We start from the raw sequence: 21,864 nt of genomic DNA, 5'->3' as shown, positions 1-21,864 counted from the left end.
AATGGTGTATATACTATTGCTATGATGTTGGAAAACTGACAGGTATTTAAATGCAGGTGGCATATATGTACGTTGATACAGAGCATCGCAATTTCAAATGACAACAGAGTGTGTCTTATACAAGACTCGTTCTACTCTGCTAACACCGCTACACATCAATGTAATCTCACACCAAGTAACACAGATACTTTGACTTTCTAATCAGGTTATTCTCGAAATTGTTGCGATTTATAACTAATTCAGACAAATGGTCCTGGCAGTCTATACATCTGTTGCACACATGACATGACATTGTTCAAGGGCCAGAGATATTCATTTATTTTTTTTTTGGGGGGGGGGGTGAAAAGCAATCGTGTGCCATTAAATTGCAGACACTAAAACAGTCCACGCATATGCATCTCACGTGACAAATCGAGTGCTTTTCTGCGTATCTGGATACTATACAGCACAATAATTGTAGTGCGCGAATCGTTTGTATGAACTCTGTAAATTAAATACCTGTCACCCATATGCAGCTAATTTTCTCATCGGCCAAATATGTTTGGTGATATTTGTGACACTTCCGCACTGCACGGTTGAAACCCCGCCTCCGCTCAAGTCTCAATGGTGGAAAGTGCTGTTTAATAATTAATAACTATTTCCGCAACTTCTATTGGCTCAATAATTCGTCCATTTGGACAATTTTTCACCACAATTCCCTCTCAAGCGATTTTTTGTATATCGGTTGTGAGTGGATTACTTTTTGGATTCACTAAGAATAGATCTTTGCAACGTGATTTTTAAAAATATGCATTTCCACGTAATATTTAGCGTTCAGCCGGCTAGCAGACGGAATGCGCTACTGGTCCTTCTTTTGGCAACAAGATGTAGCATCCTGTGAGTAACTGAAATGTTAAGATGCAATGTTAATTGGCTCTTGCTCATTTCTGAATGTGGTAATGTACTGTTTGCGCACGCATTAGGGAATCAAGAAAAGCATGGGTTTACAGCAGACTGATGAGAAAAGTGCACACAACTTTTTTTGTTTAACTTTAGCAAATGAGGAAGCTCAAGTAGGAAGTAACGGTTGTCCCAATTAATATTAATCTGTTGATTTCATTTACCCCTTGTTATATACTTCTTTTCTTTTAGTTTATTTATGCACAAGTTTTTTTTATGTGAAATGGGAGGCCATTCTGATGTGAGCAAGTGCTGTAAACGCATTTGGAGAGGCTAGACGGTTTTAGCGTAATCAGTCGGGAGAGTGGAAGTACTAAAACAGCATGAAAGAAGACAGAGCTCTGAGGAGCAATGCATGATTTTCAAGCTCTAAATTCGTGTTACTTTTAAATGTCACGACTTTTTTGATAGTCCTTCAGTTTGTCACTTTAACTGACACAGGCATAGCCTGTTCCTGGGACAACGGAGGTTGGCTGGTGGTTACTATTAACCTGCCGTTATAATCATATCTCTCAACTGACTAGACATTAGCAGAATGTCCGGATTTTTTGCCTGATATTTTTGGTATGTTCCTCAAAATTTCTGAAAAAAAAGTAATTGAGGGATGAAGCCAATAAATAATGAGAGAATGTGAGTGTCATGCTTCCAACGCACATCCTAATATTCTAGCAAATTTCTAAGTTTAAAAGCGCGATATTTAAAATATGTCTTTTAAAGTATGTGCCTTTCCCCCATTGTTTTTGCTTTTGCCCAGATTCCTCCTGCTCAGATGTTTAGAGGTATGGGATGAAAGTGGAAATAAGTACTTTCTGTGCTTTTTCCAGAGTAATACTTTACATTTTCATACTAGAATTGCAACAGAGATTCTGTAAACAAAGACTTAGTAAGCGTATCCGAATGTACACATCATTCGTAGTGTAACTAACTTTTCATGATGTAGGGCTCGTTTGCTAATGATGACTGAGTTTTTCTTCTTGTTTTGTAATGCTGTTGTGATGTTTATAGCCTCCACTTAAGGTTAAATTATAATTAAGGTGTTAAAACGCTCATAAACGAGACTTAAATGCACGCAATTGCCTTAAATTGGATATTTCGGTGTTTTCATTTTGATTTGTTGGACCTTTAAATCCACAATTTGAAAACACTGTACCCCTTATTTGATATTGCTGTTAAGTAGTGTTCGCACTAATTTGAAGTTAATGTAATTCTGTGATGAATGGGTGACAATGACTTTTAAACCCAACTCGACACCCAGTCTTCATTATTTTATTCCTTAAATTGTATGAGCTAATCTTCATTATTTCTTATTCTTCGTTCTTTCTAATGCGTGCTTCTTATTAATAGGATATCGCACTGACATACATCCCAACCTTCCATCTCTAAAACGATTGAGGAATGTGGAACAATAGGCAAAATGTGGGGCAGTTATATAACCTACAACTTTAAGTAGGAAAACCACGTGATGGTTAAATGTGCTAATTTATACTTACAGCAAGTTATTTTGATGAATTGATAATGATTTAGAAAAGCATGGATAGCAGTTAAAATTAATAGCCACGAATGTGTGACATATCATTCAACTGTTGAACCGCTAGAAATAGGAAGTATGTGGTATGCGCTTTGGATTTTTGTTGTTGGATCACACCAAGAGTCCATAATGAACAGCTTTACGTAAGATTCTCGTCTGTTTAGTGGTGAAACATCTGCATGCTATTAACTTGGGAAGAACCAATTAAAAATGATGTAATCAAGATCAGGCGTTATTTACTCTACACGCCTTTGGTTTTCCGAATTGCTTGACTACTGAGAAAGAAACACTCATTATATTCCGTGTTTACGTCACTCTGCTTTAACATTTTTATTACCCATACACGCTTGCATCTGCAAGTAAATAAACAAGAATGCGCGCACACCACCAGTACGCTGTTGAGGATTAGCCTGGAATTTTTGTTTTTCACTCATTGCTCAGAAGTTCTGAGTTGCCCCAGTGGTACCCACCCAACATTAAACGTGTACGCGTCTTTCCAGGGTTAGCTTTTTGCGGAGTTAAAAAAAAAAACATTTTAGCCGTTTCATTTGTGTTACAAAACATGAGTTTCATGAGAGCACTCGTGACTTGTTTATGCTGTGAACAGCTGAAATTATTACTTTTGATAATTCTAGATGTTCTACTCTCTTTGCGATTCATAAGGTTTCTGAAAGATGCATGTAAAAATACTGTTGGTGGCGTACACCCAGTGTGTCTGGCTACTGTTGTAAGATCGCCAACGCTGTGGCAAAGAAAATCATGCTTTAATTAAATCAACATCCGTAGCTGTAATATTGTTGGATTTTTAGCTCATGCTTGTCTGAGCTACAATTCAGATGTTTAGTGAGCCACTTAATTACACCTTTTAGCATCTCAACATACCCATTTCTTGTGAGCTGACTGCCAGTTAAACATCAGCTACTAAAACTAGCTTTCCAGTTGTTTAATTATTTTAGAAAGGGCAATTCTTAATTTATCACAACAGTACAATTTACTCCTTAGGGCAAATGTTAAGGGTGTTGCGTTGCTTAAAAGATATGTCAAACGTTTCCACACCCCAATATGGAATACTGTTGTGTACTATTTTTGTTTATTTTTATATCTTGTAATTAATGTTTAGGAGACCTCTATTGTGTGGCTAAAGTTGGGGACAGTGATAAAACCCTGTCTATGGCTAAGGAAACCCAAAAACGGATTACTGATCCATTAGAGCAGGTACCAGAAGGTGTGACTGTACAGCCAACATAATGTTCGATATTTCTAGGTGGAGGGAGACAGCCTGGTCTACTGCAGTATAGACTTCCATTGGGAAATGACGTGTAGCATGTAGTACAGTATATGGGTCAAAGATGCTTCCCTTCTGACAGCTACTGGGATTAGGGTTTGGAATAATGGTTAACGTGATTACCCCTCATTCACAAGGCACAAGGTTTGATACCCACATTTGAATGGGAAATTGGTTAGGCTTAAATTATCCCACAGGGGCAGACAACCTAGTACTTACCAATAAACCTTTATGCTGTTAGCCCTGCATTTTCAGCACCCTTCCGGACTGTGTGTAAATTCACCTACATTCTGGAAAAGCATTAGAGTACACCAATTTTGGCATGCATGCATGTTAGCTAGGTCATAAAACTGAAAAGAACCGCATTCCACATTCACTATTTGTCTAACCCCTCCTCTAGTTTTTGGGGATGATGGGAAGAAGAAGCGAGAACAAATAGTCCAGTTAGGGAAAAGTACAAGCTAGATTGACATAGATGCAGGATGAGTAAAGAAAGGTCTCTGTTGCTTTCCTTCATATGCATGTAATTCAGATTTTGTGAGCAGGTGTATGTGTTTCTGTGCTTGGAATGAAGATGTCAGGTGTAGCAACTTTGCAGTGAAATAATCACAGTTTGCGAATAATAGTGCCCACGGGTAATCTGCAGCATTTGATACTAGTAAGATTTGATAAATCTCAGCATAAGTAACTTTTCTATCAATATAAACGAAAGTGTGAAAAAGTATTGATTTCCATTTTTTTATGTTCATTTATATGTAAACACATTCTATCACTTGTGTATAGGTGTAAAGTGAGTAGTGAATTTGATTTGTTTTCCCTGCAGTATAATTTGTCTACACTTATGATTACCTTCCTGGCAGTTCTTCCTAATTTAACAATGACATTAAACAGTATTTCTGGTATTCTTAATGACTGGCTTGCTGAATCCATTGTAGAATTTATTTTTATTGTAATAGTTTATTTATCTCTAGTGTAGCAAATATTATGAGAATTGTGTTGACCCCATACTTTTTAAGGGACATTTACTGGATGTGTATACATGGACTTCACTGATTACTATACTGTGTTTGGAAAATCAGATCGTATGGGAGTGAGACTTACTCTTGAGGGATGTGCCCAAGCTAGCAGAGATGTTGGCGATCAGTTTAGGGGACAATGCCTAACTCTGCTCCTAGATCAGCCCTAATGCATAAGGAACCAGCATGGCCAGAATATACTACTTTTACTCATGCTTCAGCATTACCCTAAGTGGTTAGTGACTGAAGGTATAAATCTCAGTAGTTCATAAAATTAGGCAGTTGAGGCTGCTGCAACAGTAGTGTGATTACGTGCTTCATTTAGCAGTGGTCTAAAAGCTTGCCATTCATAAACAACATGATGCAGTCCTATACTGTAACACTTGTTGCTTAATGCAGTCCTATACTGTAGCACTTGTTGCTATTTCTTTCGCATCAGATTTTGTGTGTTCACTGAAAACAGAAATACTCAGAATTATTGCTTTATTTTAGACTGTTTGGAGGAATTATCTGTACATTTTTTCACGGTGACTTGACTTTTATTTCTATTCTTTGACATTTTCTTAATAGCCATTAAGATTCCATTTTGTTTCAGCTACAGACAATGTCCAGAAAGAGTTTCTTTCTTTCTTTTGATTTGTTAAATCTGCTGATCCCACATCTTTGTCTCAAATACTGGCGTCCCCAGGGATGTCTTCTTGGACCACTTCATTTCACTATCTTTACTAATGATATGTTCCTTCATAGTAATAACATAAACTCTTACAATATACAGATGACTCTACTATCTTGTGCAGTGAGCATGGCATGCCCACTATCATTTCTAACATGCATCAGTCTATACACTTGTTACTGGCCTGGCCAAGTGTTTCTAAACTCATCCTGAATGAAAAGAACACCAGAATTATGATCCTAGGACATAGTGTGTTTCATCCACCCCTACAGTTACAATCTATATAGAAATCCAGGCTGTGGATCAGTAGAAATACTTTAGGTGTAGGGTGATTGACAAAAAATATCTTTTATGCCACACACAAATGCATTAGTTCAAGAAATACACAAATAAGTTGTCTGAACTGAAACAGCCAGTTGGCAGTGTGAACATTCGCTCTAAAAGATTGTCACTACTTTTGTTTAATATTTAAATATTGCTCTGTTTTTATGTGTTGGTCCCAGTACTGCTAACCTGGTAAAGAAAATATAAATGAAGAATTACCTACTCGCTCACTCACTGTCAGCCAGAAGCATCAGGTGTCAACTTTCTTTTCCTGATCTGCAAACTCAGTTATGACAGCAGATCTATCTGATGTATGTCTTTTGATGCAGTGAAGATTTGAATTAGCCTAAATCCCCACATATTCTACAGAATTTTAGGTCCAGTAAGATGGAAGCAGGATAGATCTTCAGCTACATTGTTACATAGGCTTTTCTCTGTTAAAAACTTAAAGGTGACTGGCAGTAAGACAGAAACAAAGTTTTATGAGACTACATCCAGTGAGGAAGCTGAATAACACAGCAATGATGCCTAAGAAACGAAGTAGGTTATTCCTGCTTCACTTAAATGAGACCTTGAGAGGATTATTTGTAAAGGGGGTGTACACTTTTGATGAGTGAATATTGTGCTTCTGGTGTAGTTAATCTTCAATTACTTGACGACTTCTTGTAATCATGGATCCTGAGAATGCAGTCTTCAAATCAAGTTAGAACAGAATAACTCAAACGCATATACATTTACTAAGAACTGTAAAAACTGTAAATGCTACTGAAATATAAACCAAAATATTATTCAGCAAAAGCTTAAAAAAGAAAGAAAAACATGTTTTGAATTGACTTGGATATTTAGTTTAGATTTAGTACAGTTATATTTTATATTTAACAATTCTATACTGGAAACTTGAATACCAAATCAGAGAATTACAGCTGACAGAAAAAATGAAAATAAAAGACTGAAAATCAGAAAAGACGAAACAAACAAAAGGTCAAACCTCAAATGACTGAAAAGCATAAACATGACATATAATTATGAGAAAACAACATTACTATAGAATATAATATCTCATTGCACCCTCCATTGAAGGGAGATTCACCCTCACTCTTACTCATTTTCATCTTGAAGTTGTACTGTCGTTTAGTGAAAAACAAACTCTGGAGAATAACAAGATGTAGTGTTTACTATTACTCTAATGTGTTATGACCTCAGAATAAGAATAAATGTAGGGGAGGGATGAGGAGTATATGGTGGCTTGCCCTAAGGTTAACTTTTGCATTTTCATATTGCTGTTTAATGTTTCATTTTTTTAGTCATTTGAATTTCACACCTTTGTGTTTCATGGCTTTTGTGAATTCCTATTTTTTTTTCTTGTATTTTACTTCTGCTGACCTTCAAGGCTTCAGAAAATGGACTCATCCCTTTGACTCATCCCTTTTTTCCATATACTAGGGGATGTGCCCAGAACAGTAAGGGAGCAAGAACAATCGGAAGAGGCTGTCTAAGTGACCATAAGAGTTGCTTATACACTTACTGACATCCCAGCAGATAATTATGTTTCTGTAGGCCATAACCACATGCCATGGTAGAAACGGCATCTGTATCACTGATGGGACTGTGTATACTAATTTCTCAGCACATATCTTCTCTTTCCCACTTACCAACAAGGTTGACAGTGGTGACCTATGCAAGCAAGCACAGCTTTCGTATTTGGAGTAGAATTTACCTATGTCCATATTGGTGGTAACATACAGAGTACTACATACTCAGACTAGCCAGTCGGCTTGGCAGCCCACATCTTCCTCATTTCTGGCTCCCTGCTCATGGAAGTCTCCCTTTGCACCAAAGCAGCAAGGTCAGCTGGATGGAAACCTCTGCACTCTCCCCCAAGATGGGTGAGTCCTAAACCACTTATTCCTATCCTCCCCTAGCTGAGCTCTTCTAGCACCCAAAACCGTTATTTGATCTCAGATCATCTGGGTCGCATTCAGGGCATTATCCTTCTGAAATCCAAGAAGGATGCATGCTTTTTTTTTTTTTTGGATCATATGTGAGCCTCTCATGTGTTTTTCAGTCTTGTGACTATAATAATCCTGCAAACTGCAGTATCATGATTACTGTACTCTAAATGTTTATAGAAATATGTAATCTGTACTTGCTTGTATTTGTAAGGATATAAATAGCAGCCATTAGCATTCTAGCTGTACAAGTAAGAAAGGAAAGGAAATGTCAGTGTCATTTCCTATCTCTGTTTTTTAAGCTTTGAAATAATATAACGCAGTACATTTCAAGTCAACTTTTTCTCCATAATCATGTAATTATACTTAGTATATATTTGTGACTTCTGAAAAACAGTCACTAATGTCTCTTGTACTGTGCATGCTGGTCATACATTGTCACTGTGTTTTTCTTCTATCCTGATCTTCATAGGTTGATATTCGACATGGACAGTTGTTGAAATGTTACAGCAGACATGAGGATATTGCATATGTGCATGCTGGTCATACATTGTCACTGTGTTTTTCTTCTATCCTGATCTTCATAGGTTGATATTCGACATGGACAGTTGTTGAAATGTTACAGCAGACATGAGGATATTGCATATGTGCATGCTGGTCATACATTGTCACTGTGTTTTTCTTCTATCCTGATCTTCATAGGTTGATATTCGACATGGACAGTTGTTGAAATGTTACAGCAGACATGAGGATATTGCATATTTCTCATAATGTATCACAACCAACTGTGAATACTTTTATTACTATGTATGCCACTGTGCACTGTCAGTGTAGTTATCTTTGACTCATGCTGTTCTTGTTTGTCTTTTTGGCTTTTCCCGGTTAGGGGTCGCCGCAGCGGAACTCCGGTCTGCTAATGATTGGCAGTCGACTTTTATGGTGCTGAGTTTCTAGCCTGACACCAAACCTTCAGTGAAGGCACGCCCATTCACGCATGTCTTTCGGAGGCCACTCGACCATGGGGAGGACATGCAGACTCCACGTCTTACAAATGATTAAAATATTAAAGAAAAAAATACTGCAGGTTGAATTAGTCCATCCTCAGGGTATACATTGTAGATGTATAGAGGCATTTAAGGAAGCCGAGAGTCAAGGTATTAGCTACTGACCACAAAATCAGTAAGATCTACCTGTCTGTTGATGGCATGATGAAGGAATGGAGGCCATATTCATCTTAAATCACAGAGTTGCTAGCTTGGGTGTATTGGAAAAAAGAAATGCAATGATGTGCATTTAAGATGGGGGTGGAGAATTACTTGTTAGGAGTACTTAGTTGTGGTCAGAGAAAGAAAATCATCTTCATGTTGTAATAACTCGCATACTGAATCATGATGCATACTCTAAAAATAGACATAGACAAAGACGAGCAGAATGGTGGAACATATATTATCAAAGGTGTGCATTGGTAAACCACCTGTTTAATTACATACTGCATTAAATGATGGTGAGGGTCTGTCAGGAATTTTATTCTATTTATGTACATTGGTTTATAAATGAGCAGCAAGCTGGCTGAATGATTAACATAAAAGTCTTACCGCAAAGGCAGAGCACTTCGCTAACCCTCTTCAAGAGAAACCTTGACGAGTGGATGGGAAACAGAAATTTACTCCAGGGATCACTTCAATGGCTGTGCTGGACAGAGGCACAGGGAACTAATCTAAGGGGGCGGCGAAAGCCAACACATTCCAGCTAGGCTTATAAATGCCTTTGGGCAGCTAGCCTAGTACCTACCTATGAACCTATGGTTCTTCAACAGGATTGCTGACTGTTGAAACAAGTTCAGAATTAGGAGTGCTGACACTATAAGGGAACAGTGGGAGATGGTCTATGTTGTAGATGTACTATATCATGTAATGCAAAACCTGAAGCTACAGCTTAGGGGGCAGGTAAATTCTGTTTGAGAAGGAGGGTGGTGGGGGTTCTACTGTCCAATGCATTGCTGGGGGATAGTTGATTATGGATTTACAGAAGGATTTAATATTGTCTAGCATGGAGAAGATTCCTGTTTTGATCATGACCACATGGCTGTGGAGAGGTTTGTGCGCCTTCTGATCCTTAAATCTGTATTTTCAGGAGCTTATACATTTTGCAGAAACACATCTGCCAAATTAATCTGAGAGGAGGGGACAGACTAACAGATCTAGAATGCCCTCACAATTGTTCTTTTAGGATATGAGAACTCCATCTGGAACAGGAATACCAGGATCCAGCCTCAGAGGTAGACTGGGGGGGGGTAGTATTAAACAAATGCCTGATGTCAGGGTGACCTGTCTTGTTTGACAAGATTCAGCTCAGCGAAGGTTCATGGAGCTGCTGTGCATGCTCACTGACAATTACAAAGGATGGAAGGTCGGGTGCATTGCCAGTCAATAGGGTTTCAGGACTGGGGCAGATTAGGACAGACTAGATGGTGGCAATGGAAATCAGCTCTTGGGACTTGGAATGTCATCTGTATGCAGGAAAAGGAGTGTCAGCTTATGGTGAAGGCTAAAAAGTGTGTGTTGTATTTACTAGGTCTTGCCTCTACATACAGCATTGCTTTCAGAACTAGTCTCTTCAAGCAGAAGCAAGCTCTTTCCAGCTCTCATAATGACCCTGTAGAGAGGTCATGGGCAGGAATGGGGATACTCACAAACCCCAGTGTTAGCTTTGTTTCATTTGGAGTTTATATCACTGAATGTGAGGATTGCCTCAGTGAGACTCCTTTGTTTGTGCACATTCTTCTAAGAGCTAGTCTGAATATTTGGCCTTCCTGAAGTGCACCGCTGAATTGGTTATCAAGTATTGAATTTGTCTTCCTACAGGAATACATTAATTCTCATTTTAGAAGGATGTAGATGCCTGTGGGTCATGACTGGGGGAATGCTTTTCCTGAAATAAACCTGAATGGAGAATTATTTTTCGATTTTTGTGCTAGTTATAAATTGTCCATATCAAACAGTATGTTTCAACACAAGGATGCTAGAAGGTGTAACCGGTACTAGAGTCATTTGGGCCAGAGGTCAGTTAATGGCTTTATAGCCATGTCACTGGAGAAGAAGCTGTATTTCATGTATAAAGGTTAAGAGAGATGCTGAGCTGTTAAAGATCACTGTTTCATGGTGAGTTGGGTCATATGGCGAGATTAATGGCTTAACACATCTGAGGAACCCAAACATGTAATGAAAGTGTTCTGGGGATGCTTAGCCAATGCTTCTGCATGCAGAGTTCATCCCTGGCTATAGAACATCTTCTTCCATTTACGATGGGAGGTTGGGACAATGAGTCTAAAAAGACCTTCTCCTAGATCACAGTAGTTTCTGCAGTAGCAAAGACTTGTCTCTAAAAGGTGGCCAACACTTGTCATCGTGGTAACCCTGTGACCTGCTGGCAGGCACAACAGGTGAGAGAAACGTTCTGGTTAAAGAACAATGCCTTCTGTGCAGTGTTAGTGGGGAGGTCTTTAGATCTGCTGATAGGCATTGACAAGACAGAATTGTGGCAGCTGTAACATTCATAGGAGTGAAGACCTGGGTTTGGGAGGAATTTGGCAAGTGCATGGAGAATGACTCTTGAATGGCCTCTGAATCCACTAGATATAACTTTCCTTGAGGAAGGAGCACTAGAAGGAGATGGTGGAAGAGCATTCATTTTAGATTATGCCACTGCCGTTATTAAACGGTTCCGCTGTGTTGATGTTGCAGGAGTGGCTGAGACCAGGCCAGAAATGCAGAAAGCAATGGAGTTGGCGTTTTGTGCTTAACATGTCTTTCCATTGTAGTGCAGAAGGCTGGGACAGCACCTTTAAACTAACATTCTGGGGTAGTGGACCGTATTTTCACACAGAATGGTGTGTTCCAGTTACAGAGGAGTCACACTGTTTATCCTGTATGGGGAAAGAATATACCAGGGTGCTGGAAAAGTGACTTCTTCCAATGAGAAATCCTATGATTCAGGAGGAACTATGTGGATTGTGTTCTATTTTTAGAATATTGGCTTAACTCTTTGTCCTTTCCAAGATATTGGAAGGAAAATAACAAAATCTAACGTGGAATAGTCCAAAGAGCAATCCAAAACACTTTATTCACCGCAGCACAAGAAAAAAACTGCTGGTTAAGCGCTTTCATCACAAAGTGACATCATCAGAACCAAGAACAGTAGAAAGGAAAACGCCTCCACCACCATGCACACTGTTGTAATTCATTAAAGCCTGGGTCAAAGCTGAATAAGAGCCGTAAGATTTTGAGGTTCAGTCAGTTGAGAGGTTTGGTTTTAGACAGTTTAAATTTTTGGTTTTAGAGCAAGTCAAGATTGGTATTTTTCCTGGTGACTGTCAGAATTTTTTACTGCAGAGGGAAATGTTTTGGCAGTTACACTTTGATGACTGCAGTTTCCCAGGATTGAATGACACTTTCTATTTTCAGTGAGCTCAAAAGAAGGGCTAATATTCCTTAGTACTACATTTTATTACAGTGATATTTTGCATTTTATTTTGTATTTTTCTTAAATGCATTTTCTTAAAATGTTGCATCAGCATTTTTGTGATGCTTTCTCTTTAATTTGAGGAGAGGTTTAGCACTTGTTTGGTGCCTTTTTTATACATAAAAGGATTTTCATTCTACTGTTCTTGCTTTTGATGATGTCACTTTGTGATGAAAGCTCTTAACCAACAGTTTTTTCTTATGCTTTACTTTTGCTTACAGTTTACTTTCATTACCTTTTCTTGTTTTGTTTTTTTGTTTTTTGTTTTTTTTGTATGTTAAGATATTGGAAGGAGTGTATAAGCTTGCCAGTACTTGTCAGCATGTGTTTTTGGACTTGGAGAGGACATATTACCATTTATCTTGAAATATCTTGTGGAAAGTGTCACAAGAGAATTGGATTCCAAGTCTGCTGCCACTTGCCATTTGGTACTTCTGTTTTGAGGGGTGAGTGAGTGAGAGTAGTTTTCCAAGTCTTGTTGTGAAGTTGATCATGTCCAAAGTAGACATTAGACTCTGCCATGGATGTAGCTTGTCTTTTCTCCAGTTTATGATCATAGTTGTCAAGACATCAAAAGCCATGTAATTTTGGAGAGTATCCAGTCTGGGGATGAGAAGCTTGTACATTTGTTGTTTTCAGATAACTTAGCCCTGTTATTGTCAAGTGATTGTGATTTCAAAGTGTGTACTGGAGCAATGTCCTGTTAATCGTGAAACAGTTGTAATGAAAATAAGCCCATCAAATCACAAGTCATGGCTTTATTCTGGAAAAAAGTGAATTGTCTCCTTCAGTTGAATGGGAACAAATACATTATGTGAAGGATTTTAAGCATCTTAGGGGTCACGTTTATGACAGATGAAAAGACACTCAGTAGACTGATAAGCAGTTGAGTGCATCAGCGGCAACATTACTGCTTCTGCAGGTGTTGTACCTGTCTGTGATATGAAGTGAGAAATGAGTCTTCATAGGATGGTGGTATCAGTTTCCTGAGCTTTGTGTAACAGCAGATTGGAAGAAATCCCAAGTATAAATAGCAGAAATGGCATTCATTCATAGGGTATTTGGGCTCACTATCCATGACAGAATGATGGATCTGGAAATCAAGTTGAATTCAGATTGCATCCACTGCTCCATTGTATTGAGAGGAGTCAGTTGAGGTGGTTTGGGAACCTTGTCAGGAAGCCCCTTGGGAGCCTCTGATAGTTGTACCAGGAATGACACATCGGAAGGTAACCTTGGGTAGATCAAGGACACAGAGGGATTATGTGGCCCACCTTCCTGAGAACATCTGGAGATTCCACAGATTGTGTTGGAGATCTCCTGGGGAAAGAGAGAAGTCTCATTTGTCCTACTTAGCTTGTAACCACTGCAACCTACATTAAAGACAGACAGTTTAGAAAAAGAATGACTGAAAGAATGGAGAAGAACTGAATAATTGGTAATGAAGTTACACACAACTTTCTGCACCCATGCAGATAGAGTGAGTGACATGTAAACCAGATAGCTCATTTTCTTTGTATCTTCATATGGTCATATACTTCATAGATGGATTGCTTAAACTGATGCGTGAAATGATATTTCGCAAAGAGTTTTCATTCAGGTCATGGAATAAGAGTAAATTCTAAGAGTAAATGCTGGTTTTGTGTGTTTTTGGAAAGTGGAAAGAAATTTGCTGATAGGGGGGGATCAGGCAAAGTCCCTACTAGTAGTAAATAGATATCTGAACCAATACCTGTCCCCCCTGCTATGAACCAGAGACCTTAAAGATAGCAAACCATATTGACCATGTTTTCATGTTAGCACCATGTTGTAGTCAGTCAGAAAAACTGGTAACAGTTTTCCACATTATACTTTTTTTTTTTCTTTGCATCGGATTTTGTGATTTTGGATGTATTATTGTAACCAAGTTTTCTATAGTTTAAGATTTTTCCTGATGTAATTTTAATTTGTGATTGTTTTAAGATAAAACATTTACCATTCTTTAAAACTTTTATCCTGAATTTGATATCAGGAAGTGTATGATGACATCTTGAGACATTATTGTATGAAAAGAATGTCCGATGAGCTGTGTGGTAAAAATGAAAGCATGGTGTAGGTGTCTTGGACATACATGTGGAGCACATGATGCAAAGTAGAAACTGAATTACATAAAAAACAAACAACTAAATTTCACTGATAAACAAAGTACCAGAATGGAACACATGGTCACCAACACAGCACTTGAATTAACTTAATTCAAACCAACTTCAGTAAAATCCGTTAAGCGCTTTCATCCCAAATTACTCAGGACTTCTTCAGAATAATGATAATACCTTAACCCCAACCTTACATACACTCCACCCAATTAATTAAATATAATTAACACAGAGGTGTAGAATGATTATGTAAAACCACCATGGAATACAAAGAAATAAAGTAAATTTAAAGTAATAATAAAACAGCTGCTTTTTATTATTATCTTTATTTTTAATTTACTAGAAGTTAGGATTTAAATATTTCCTGAATGGCATTAGACCAAGTGTGTGTGTGTGTGTGTGTGTGTGTGTGTGTGTGTGTGTGTGTGTGTGTGTGTGTGTGTGTGTGTGTGTGTGTGTGTTCCAATGACTTTTCCACCTAATTTCTAATTTATTTCCTTCTTTTTTCATTCTATTTGTTGTCATTGTTTTGGCTTAATTTATTTGGTTGTTTAGGGACATGATTTTTATTTTTTTTTTCTTTGCATGATTTTTCAGTTTTCTTTTTATTGTGTTGTCTTTTTTAATATGCTTTGATGTATTGCATATATTTGTTTTGATGTTAGGAACACTTATCTCTTGCTAGGAGTTTTTCTTTAATAGACGGGGGACATTTAAGTTCAGATAATTTATTAGCTGGGAGTCATTTTTATTTGATTTTAAGGAGTATTAATTAATTATTAATACCTAAAAGAATGAATGATTGTTTATTTTATATGTATGTTTTTGGTTCCAGGAACTATACTTGTTTGTGATAATAGTTGCTTAATTACTTCTAGGATGCTTTATTTACTTTAATTTATTCAGTCATTTGTTAATCAGGAAAGTGAATTGGTCACCATGGGCCACTTTAAGCAACAGCCTGGCTGCAAGGGGAAGGGTTCAGAGTACCCAGTGAAGATACAGGTGTTAGGGAAGTGTGAGGAAACTGAAGTATCTGTAGACAAACCTTGAAAGACACAAGGTTTGTGATGAGGCCGAGATCTTTCCTGTTGCTGTGCAGTTACCATACTTGTTTAAGGTTAATATACTGAATTATGTGGATAGATTTTTTTTTTTTTTTTTGTAAATGATGAGCTGTGGCATCACATTCTCTCATTGGGGAAAGGAAGAGAAGACTACTGCACAGTTTGTACTGATTTATTTTTAAATGAAATATTATTTTAGAATGTGATTTTGATCTGCTTTGTATCTGACTTTTTCACTGGTTAGCAGTTTCCAGTTTAGTTAAGGTATGCTGTTATTCCCTAATGGGATTATGATTTTCTTTTACATTTTTGAATGATTTCAGGAAATGCTAATTATTTTTTTCTACTTTTTGTAATTATTTTATGGACTTCCCATTGTATATTTGAAGTCAGTAATTTTAGTCCTCAGAATTTTAACAAAATTGCTGAATATTCAAGTTTTCTCTCCTCACTGACATTTAGTGTATATAAATTAATGGGAATAGGGGTGCCGGGGCTGTTACTACTTCAAACATCATTTTAAATGTGTACCAACAACTTTCACAATTCACTATTAATTGTATTTAATGACACTTAAATTTTCCTAGCTTCATGACTTATCTTATTGAGTCTTGAACTTTCAGTAGGGCACATTTTCATGATGGCTTGCCCTTTCTTATATTGTTAGTTCTTTCAGGTTGAGGTTGCAAATGTGTTGTTTATTTTGAGTAACTTTCTATGGAGATTGCGTAAATTATTTTTATATTTATAGATTAAATTTATATTGTTGGAATACATTTTTACTGAATTTATTATATTTTTTGCTTAATGCTCGGATAGGGCTTCAATTTTGGTGTTAGGTTTGAATTCAGTTTTATATGGTAGTTAGTTACTACTACTACTGCATTTTATATGTGTTGTAATGTAGTGTTTTTAACTGGCAGTGCTTATTATTGCATTTTGTTACTCCACACTTAAAGCAGACAATGTCAAACTCGTTTCAAGTCCCCAATATTGGAACTTCCCAGTCACTGTTCTTCATAAAAAAGAAATCACTGCTGTTTAGTTTCTGTTAGTACACTGACAGTGATTCCTTTTGTGTGTGATCTTCTGTTTTCTCTGTGGCTGTGCTGATATAGAGTTGGCATATATAAGTAAGACCTCACATGGGGGGGGGGGGGCTGCTTCTCCTGTAAAAACACATTTCTGAGTTTTGCTTAGGGGCATGCTTCTCCTGTAAAAACACATTTCTGAGTTTTGCTTAGTTGAATCTTCAACTGACTTGTTTCATCTGACTGAAAGGAGCTTCAGGAAATTGGCACATGACTAAACAGAGAGGAAGCTAAATGTTTTTCAGTATATTATAGGTTTAATGCAAGTCAGATTGAAGGTGCTTGGTCATTTCTCTATTAGAGAAATTATTTCAGTCTAATATATCAGGTGAGGTGTGAATTTTTCATAAGGACACGAATAACGTAACTATTCAAAATATCTGATACATTAGCTAGAATGTGTTTTTATTCCATTTTACACACACTTGTGCTTATATACTGCATGTTATTCAGACTGGAAGACATTTTGCTAAAGCTACAGCTGCTGCAAGCAAGTGTGTAAGGTGATGAATCCAAACATTAGTTATAAATGTTATATTTCCTCAAAGTGGGAACAATTACTTTTATGAACAAGTACTGGATTAATTTTACTTGCTTTTGATCTTTAAGGTTTTCTTACATAATAGGTGGATAAAAAATAAGAATAATTTCTCCAGCATCACTGCACCATGTCTACACATAATGCCTGTATATATGGGCAGTAGGCTGATGGTGGAAAGCCTTGTGGTGTATGTACTTTGTGGACTGTCTGCTGGCCTTTTGCCAACAGTAAACACCTGTTCCCTATCCTGCCAGTACATGGAGCCCCTATGACCACTGACATTGACTCCTGTGCCAAAGAAACACCACTCTTTACTTTGACTCATCTGTGATTATATCAATTCCTGCACTCCCTCACCTACCTGTCAATTGCTGGAGATGTCTGCTTGCATTCCTGCACCACAACCATCGAATCTCGTTCTACAACATGATGACAACAATAGCAATGGGATCTACATTCTTGACTCCTGACACTTGTCTGGCAGTAATCCGAGTCTGTGGGCACCCCCTGCATACCTGGCACAAATGTACTCATTGCCATCAAATGTTCTTACACTCTTCATTAGCAATCCATTTACTATGCCAACCCTTCTGCTGTTAACTATAGGTTGTAACTTTACCTGCAATGCCCTGCCAATGAACAGTGCAGCAGCAGCACATATATACACACACACACACACACACATGCAATACTTATTCCAGTCCACAGGAGAGGTCTAAAAGCAGTTCAGTATTACAGTTTTAACTGACCTTGAAGACAAAACCGATGGTTTTATTTTCTGCAGTGCTGTAGTGGCCACGTGCATAACAGGATCCTGTCCTATAAGGAACTTGTTTCTAAACTTACAAGCTTCTGAATTAAATGCAGAAACAACACATTGGAAGCTAAGTTGCCTCCCTGTAATTTAGCTACCTGCTGTTTTCTTTTTAACACAACTGTAATGCTTCTTGTGAACCATAATGGATACAAGCATGCAAAATCTGAAGGTAATGCTTCTCAATGCTAGAAGTCTAAACCTCAAAATGCACTCTCTTTGAGGCACTCCAAAAATGGAGAACATTGATATCTGTGCAGTGACTGAGACCTGGTTCAAGGCTCCAGAGAGCACCCCTGCAATACCAGGCTACAACTCTTATCACACTTTTCGGCCACCAAACCAATACCGAAACACTAAGGTGGAGGAGTGTCCATATTCACCAAGGATATTCACACCTCAAGGCTAGTTGCCCAACACAATGCATCTGAAATTCTTCAGGTGCAACTAACACTAGGTAAGACTGCAATCCAAATTGTAGTTTGCTACAGATCCCCACCATGCCCCAAGATTCTCACCACACCTTTCTAAACATACTGGACAATATTAAGATACAACCAAACACACTAATACTGGGTGATTTCAACTACCCTGCTATTAACTAGGAAAATTACCCAGGTGCCAGCACCTTTTCCCAACGGTTCTTGGAATTCATAAATTCCAGCGCCCTGGATCAACTAATCCATTGTCCCACCAGGGGCTCCAGTATCCTAGACCTGGCCATTGCCAATATGGGAGACAGATGCTCCACACCAGTGATCACCCCCTCATTGGTCAGGTCTGACCATAAGCAAATCACCCTTGACATCCACATCCCACCCCCCAAGTAAGGAAATCTCAGTAAAAAAAACTTCTCCAAAGCCAACTTCCTGTTACTCAAGTCAGAAGTGACAAACTTCATGACACACATGCAGATGGGACTTGAAAGTTTGACTGCTGAATCCTACGCTAAGGCACTGTGCAAGCACATCCACTCGTGCCTGAGTCGTGCCATCCCAAATAGAACCAAGATGCTCTCCTCCAAAAAAGGGAAGCCAATCTGGTGGTCCCCTGCCATAAACAAACTATACAACAAAAGAAAGAAACTGTTGCAGAAAAGAGGAAAATCCCAGGATGCAAAAAACTCCCCTACCAACCTCAGTAAGAAGCTGAGATCCCTCATAAAATCCTCCAAAGCTAGTTACGAGAATAAATTGCCAAAAATTCCAAAGACAACCACAAGGCATTCTATAGTTATGTCCAGAATCTAAATGGCAATGCTCAGATCTGCTCTGTGCTACAACAGAATGGCATTGAATATACTGATCCAAAGGATATTGCCAATATCCTGGCAGATCGATTTAGTGCCAACTTCACCCCCCTCGCACCCCTTAAAGGGCCCATCTCAATACCAAAAGATTGCCAAATTCCGATAATCACAGCCACACAGGTATAAACTGCACTCTCCAAAGCTAAGAATACAGCATCCATGGGACCAGATGACATCCCAGGCTGTGTACCTGCATGAACTACAAAATGAACTGGCACCTCACCTAAGTGTCATGTTTAATCATAGCCTCACCTCAGGCTTCGTGCCCATTGAGTGGCGCACAGCTACAGTTATCCCACTCCACAAGGGAGGATCCATCTTGGATCCCAGGAACTACCGTCCCATCAGTCTGACAAGCCTGATCTGTAAGGTCATGGAACACATTATCATGGAACTTATAAACAAAGACATTGGCAACTTTCAAACACTGGACCCCTCCCAGTTTGGGTTTGTGAAGGGCCGATCTTGTCTCCTGAATCTGATTGACTTCTCCAGAGCTGTGGACGAGGGTAAGGCAGTCCACACAGCCTATCTGGACCTCGCCAAGGCCTTCGACACCATCCCCCACTCTGGAATCATAGATAAACTTACTAAGCTGGGCATAAATCCCTCCGTCACTTGATGGGTTGCCAACTGGTTTACTGACAGAACCCAGACTATAAAAGTAGCCAACTCCAAATCCAACTCCAGACAAATGACAAGTGGGGTACCTCAGGGTTCAGTCTTGGGACCACTCTTGTTTGGCATCTACTTCTCTGAAGTACAGGCCAACACTAAGGGACTCTGGCTAACAAAGTTTGCAGATGACTGCAAACTGGGAGCCATTATTGAATCCCCAAATGATGTGGATATTCTACAAAAGGGCCTTACAGAAACAGATGCCTGGTGCCAGAGCCATGGGCTCAAGCTTAATGCCAAGAAATGTATAGTTATCCCCTTTGGAAAAAAACATGTACCCATGAATTACCACATAGGTGGCAGGACACTAAACATCGAAAGTGTGATGAGAGACTTAGGGACGCAGGTGGACAGTGGTCTCACTTTCGATAACCCCATCGCTACAACAGTCAGGAAATCCTGGTATGTGGCACACCTCATCACTAAGGGCTTTTCATCCAGAAAAAGGAGGTCATTTTCCCACTGTACTCATCCCTCATTGGACCCATTATAGAGTATAATGCCCCGTTTGGTATGTACCTCACAAGACATCTGCAACAGCTGGAAAGGCCACAGAAATACCTCACTAAAAGAATCACAGGCCTAAAGCAGATGCCATATGCTGGCCATCTAAAAAAAACTCCAGCTATGCTCTGTGGCATATCGTCTACTCAGAGGCAATCTCTGCTTAACATACAAGGCCATATCAAACCCTGAGCTGTTGGACATGCTCCACTTAAAGAAATCCCAATCCCTTAGAGCCACATACTCCAGGGATCTAAACCTTATCATCACAATGAACAAAACATGCTGGAGGGATAGGTTCCTGATCCAGAGACTCCCCATACTCTGGAATAGACTGCCCATACATGTCAAGCAGAGCGCCTCATTGGCCCTCTTCAAAAGGAGCCTTGATGATTGGATGGGAGATAGGAAATTCACCCCGGGATCATGTCAGTCACCCTGCTAGACAGGGGCCCAGAGAAGTAAATATTGTGGGAAGAAATATTGAGGGAATTGTTATGGCTAGGCTTGCATAGGCCTTAGGACCAATAGCCTAGTACCAACCTATGAACCTAAGAAAAAAGGAGGTCATTGTCCCACTGTACTCATCCCTCATTAGTGCCATTATAGAGTACAATGCCCCATTTGGTATGTACTTCAGAAGACATCTGCAACAGCTGGAAAGGCCGCAGAAATACCTCACTAAAAGAATCACGGGCCTAAAGCAGATACCCTATACTGACGGTCTAAAAATGCCACAGAGTATAGCTGGAGTTTATCGTCTACTCTGAGGCGATCTCTACTTAACATACAAGGCCATGTCAAACCCTGAGCTGTTGGACATGTTCCACTTAAAGAAATCCCAATCCCTCAGAGCCACACGATCCAGGGATTTAAACCTTGTCATCACAATGATCAAAACATGCTGGAGGGATAGGTTCCTGACCCAGAGACTCCCCATACTCCGGAACAGACTGCTCATACATGTCAAGCAGAGCGCCTCCTTGGCTCTCTTCAAAAGGAACCTTGACAACTAGATGGGAGATAGGAACTTTACCCCGGGGATCATATCAGTCGCCCTGCTAGACAGGGGTCCAGGGAAGTAAATATTGTGGGAAGAAATATCCAGGGAATTGTTAAGGCTAGGCTTGTATAGGCCCTAGGGCCGATAGCCTAGTAACAACCTATGAACTCACTTGCCTCAGCAGCGGGGACCAGAAGATGATATACCACACACCTCTCAACCTCTTAACACAAGAAATCTGAACAAAGCCAAAAGTAATATAGGGCAAAGGCCTAAAATCAGGGACAGATTTTAAATATTACTCTTATAAACTTAGAAGGTTGCTAGAATAATGGGGTTAGCATGCATTTTCTAAAGGATAAGAAGTCTGTAAGTCAAATTTATGTCATTGCTAAACTACTTCAGTCCTTAATGATTTGCTAAAAAATCCTAACAAATCACAAATTTTATGAGGAACAGACCAAAATGTGAGGCAGAAATCTAGACA

General features: G+C 38.9%; 1 protein-coding gene across 2 annotated transcripts in view; it reads left to right on the top strand.

The window, feature by feature from the left end:
* Positions 1-695: 695 nt before the first annotated feature.
* The window catches only part of GABRG1 (gamma-aminobutyric acid type A receptor subunit gamma1), a 734,122-nt gene continuing 712,953 nt past the window's right edge, over positions 696-21,864 (top strand). Inside the window, exon 1 of one of the 2 annotated variants that reach the window (XM_044061399.1) lies at positions 696-876. In XM_044061399.1, coding sequence (XP_043917334.1) covers positions 788-876 — 89 coding nt within the window. In that variant the 5' untranslated portion in view covers positions 696-787. The remainder of the gene's footprint in view (positions 877-21,864) is intronic. The other variant, XM_044061398.1, reaches the window with a different exon arrangement.

The sequence above is a fragment of the Protopterus annectens genome, chromosome 2.part0 (assembly GCF_019279795.1).
Source record: "Protopterus annectens isolate FY-2018-M chromosome 2.part0, PAN1.0, whole genome shotgun sequence".
Lineage (NCBI taxonomy): Eukaryota > Metazoa > Chordata > Ceratodontiformes > Protopteridae > Protopterus > Protopterus annectens.
The sequence above is the reverse complement of the archived record's forward strand: the minus strand, read 5'-3'. Positions and strand labels throughout refer to the sequence as shown.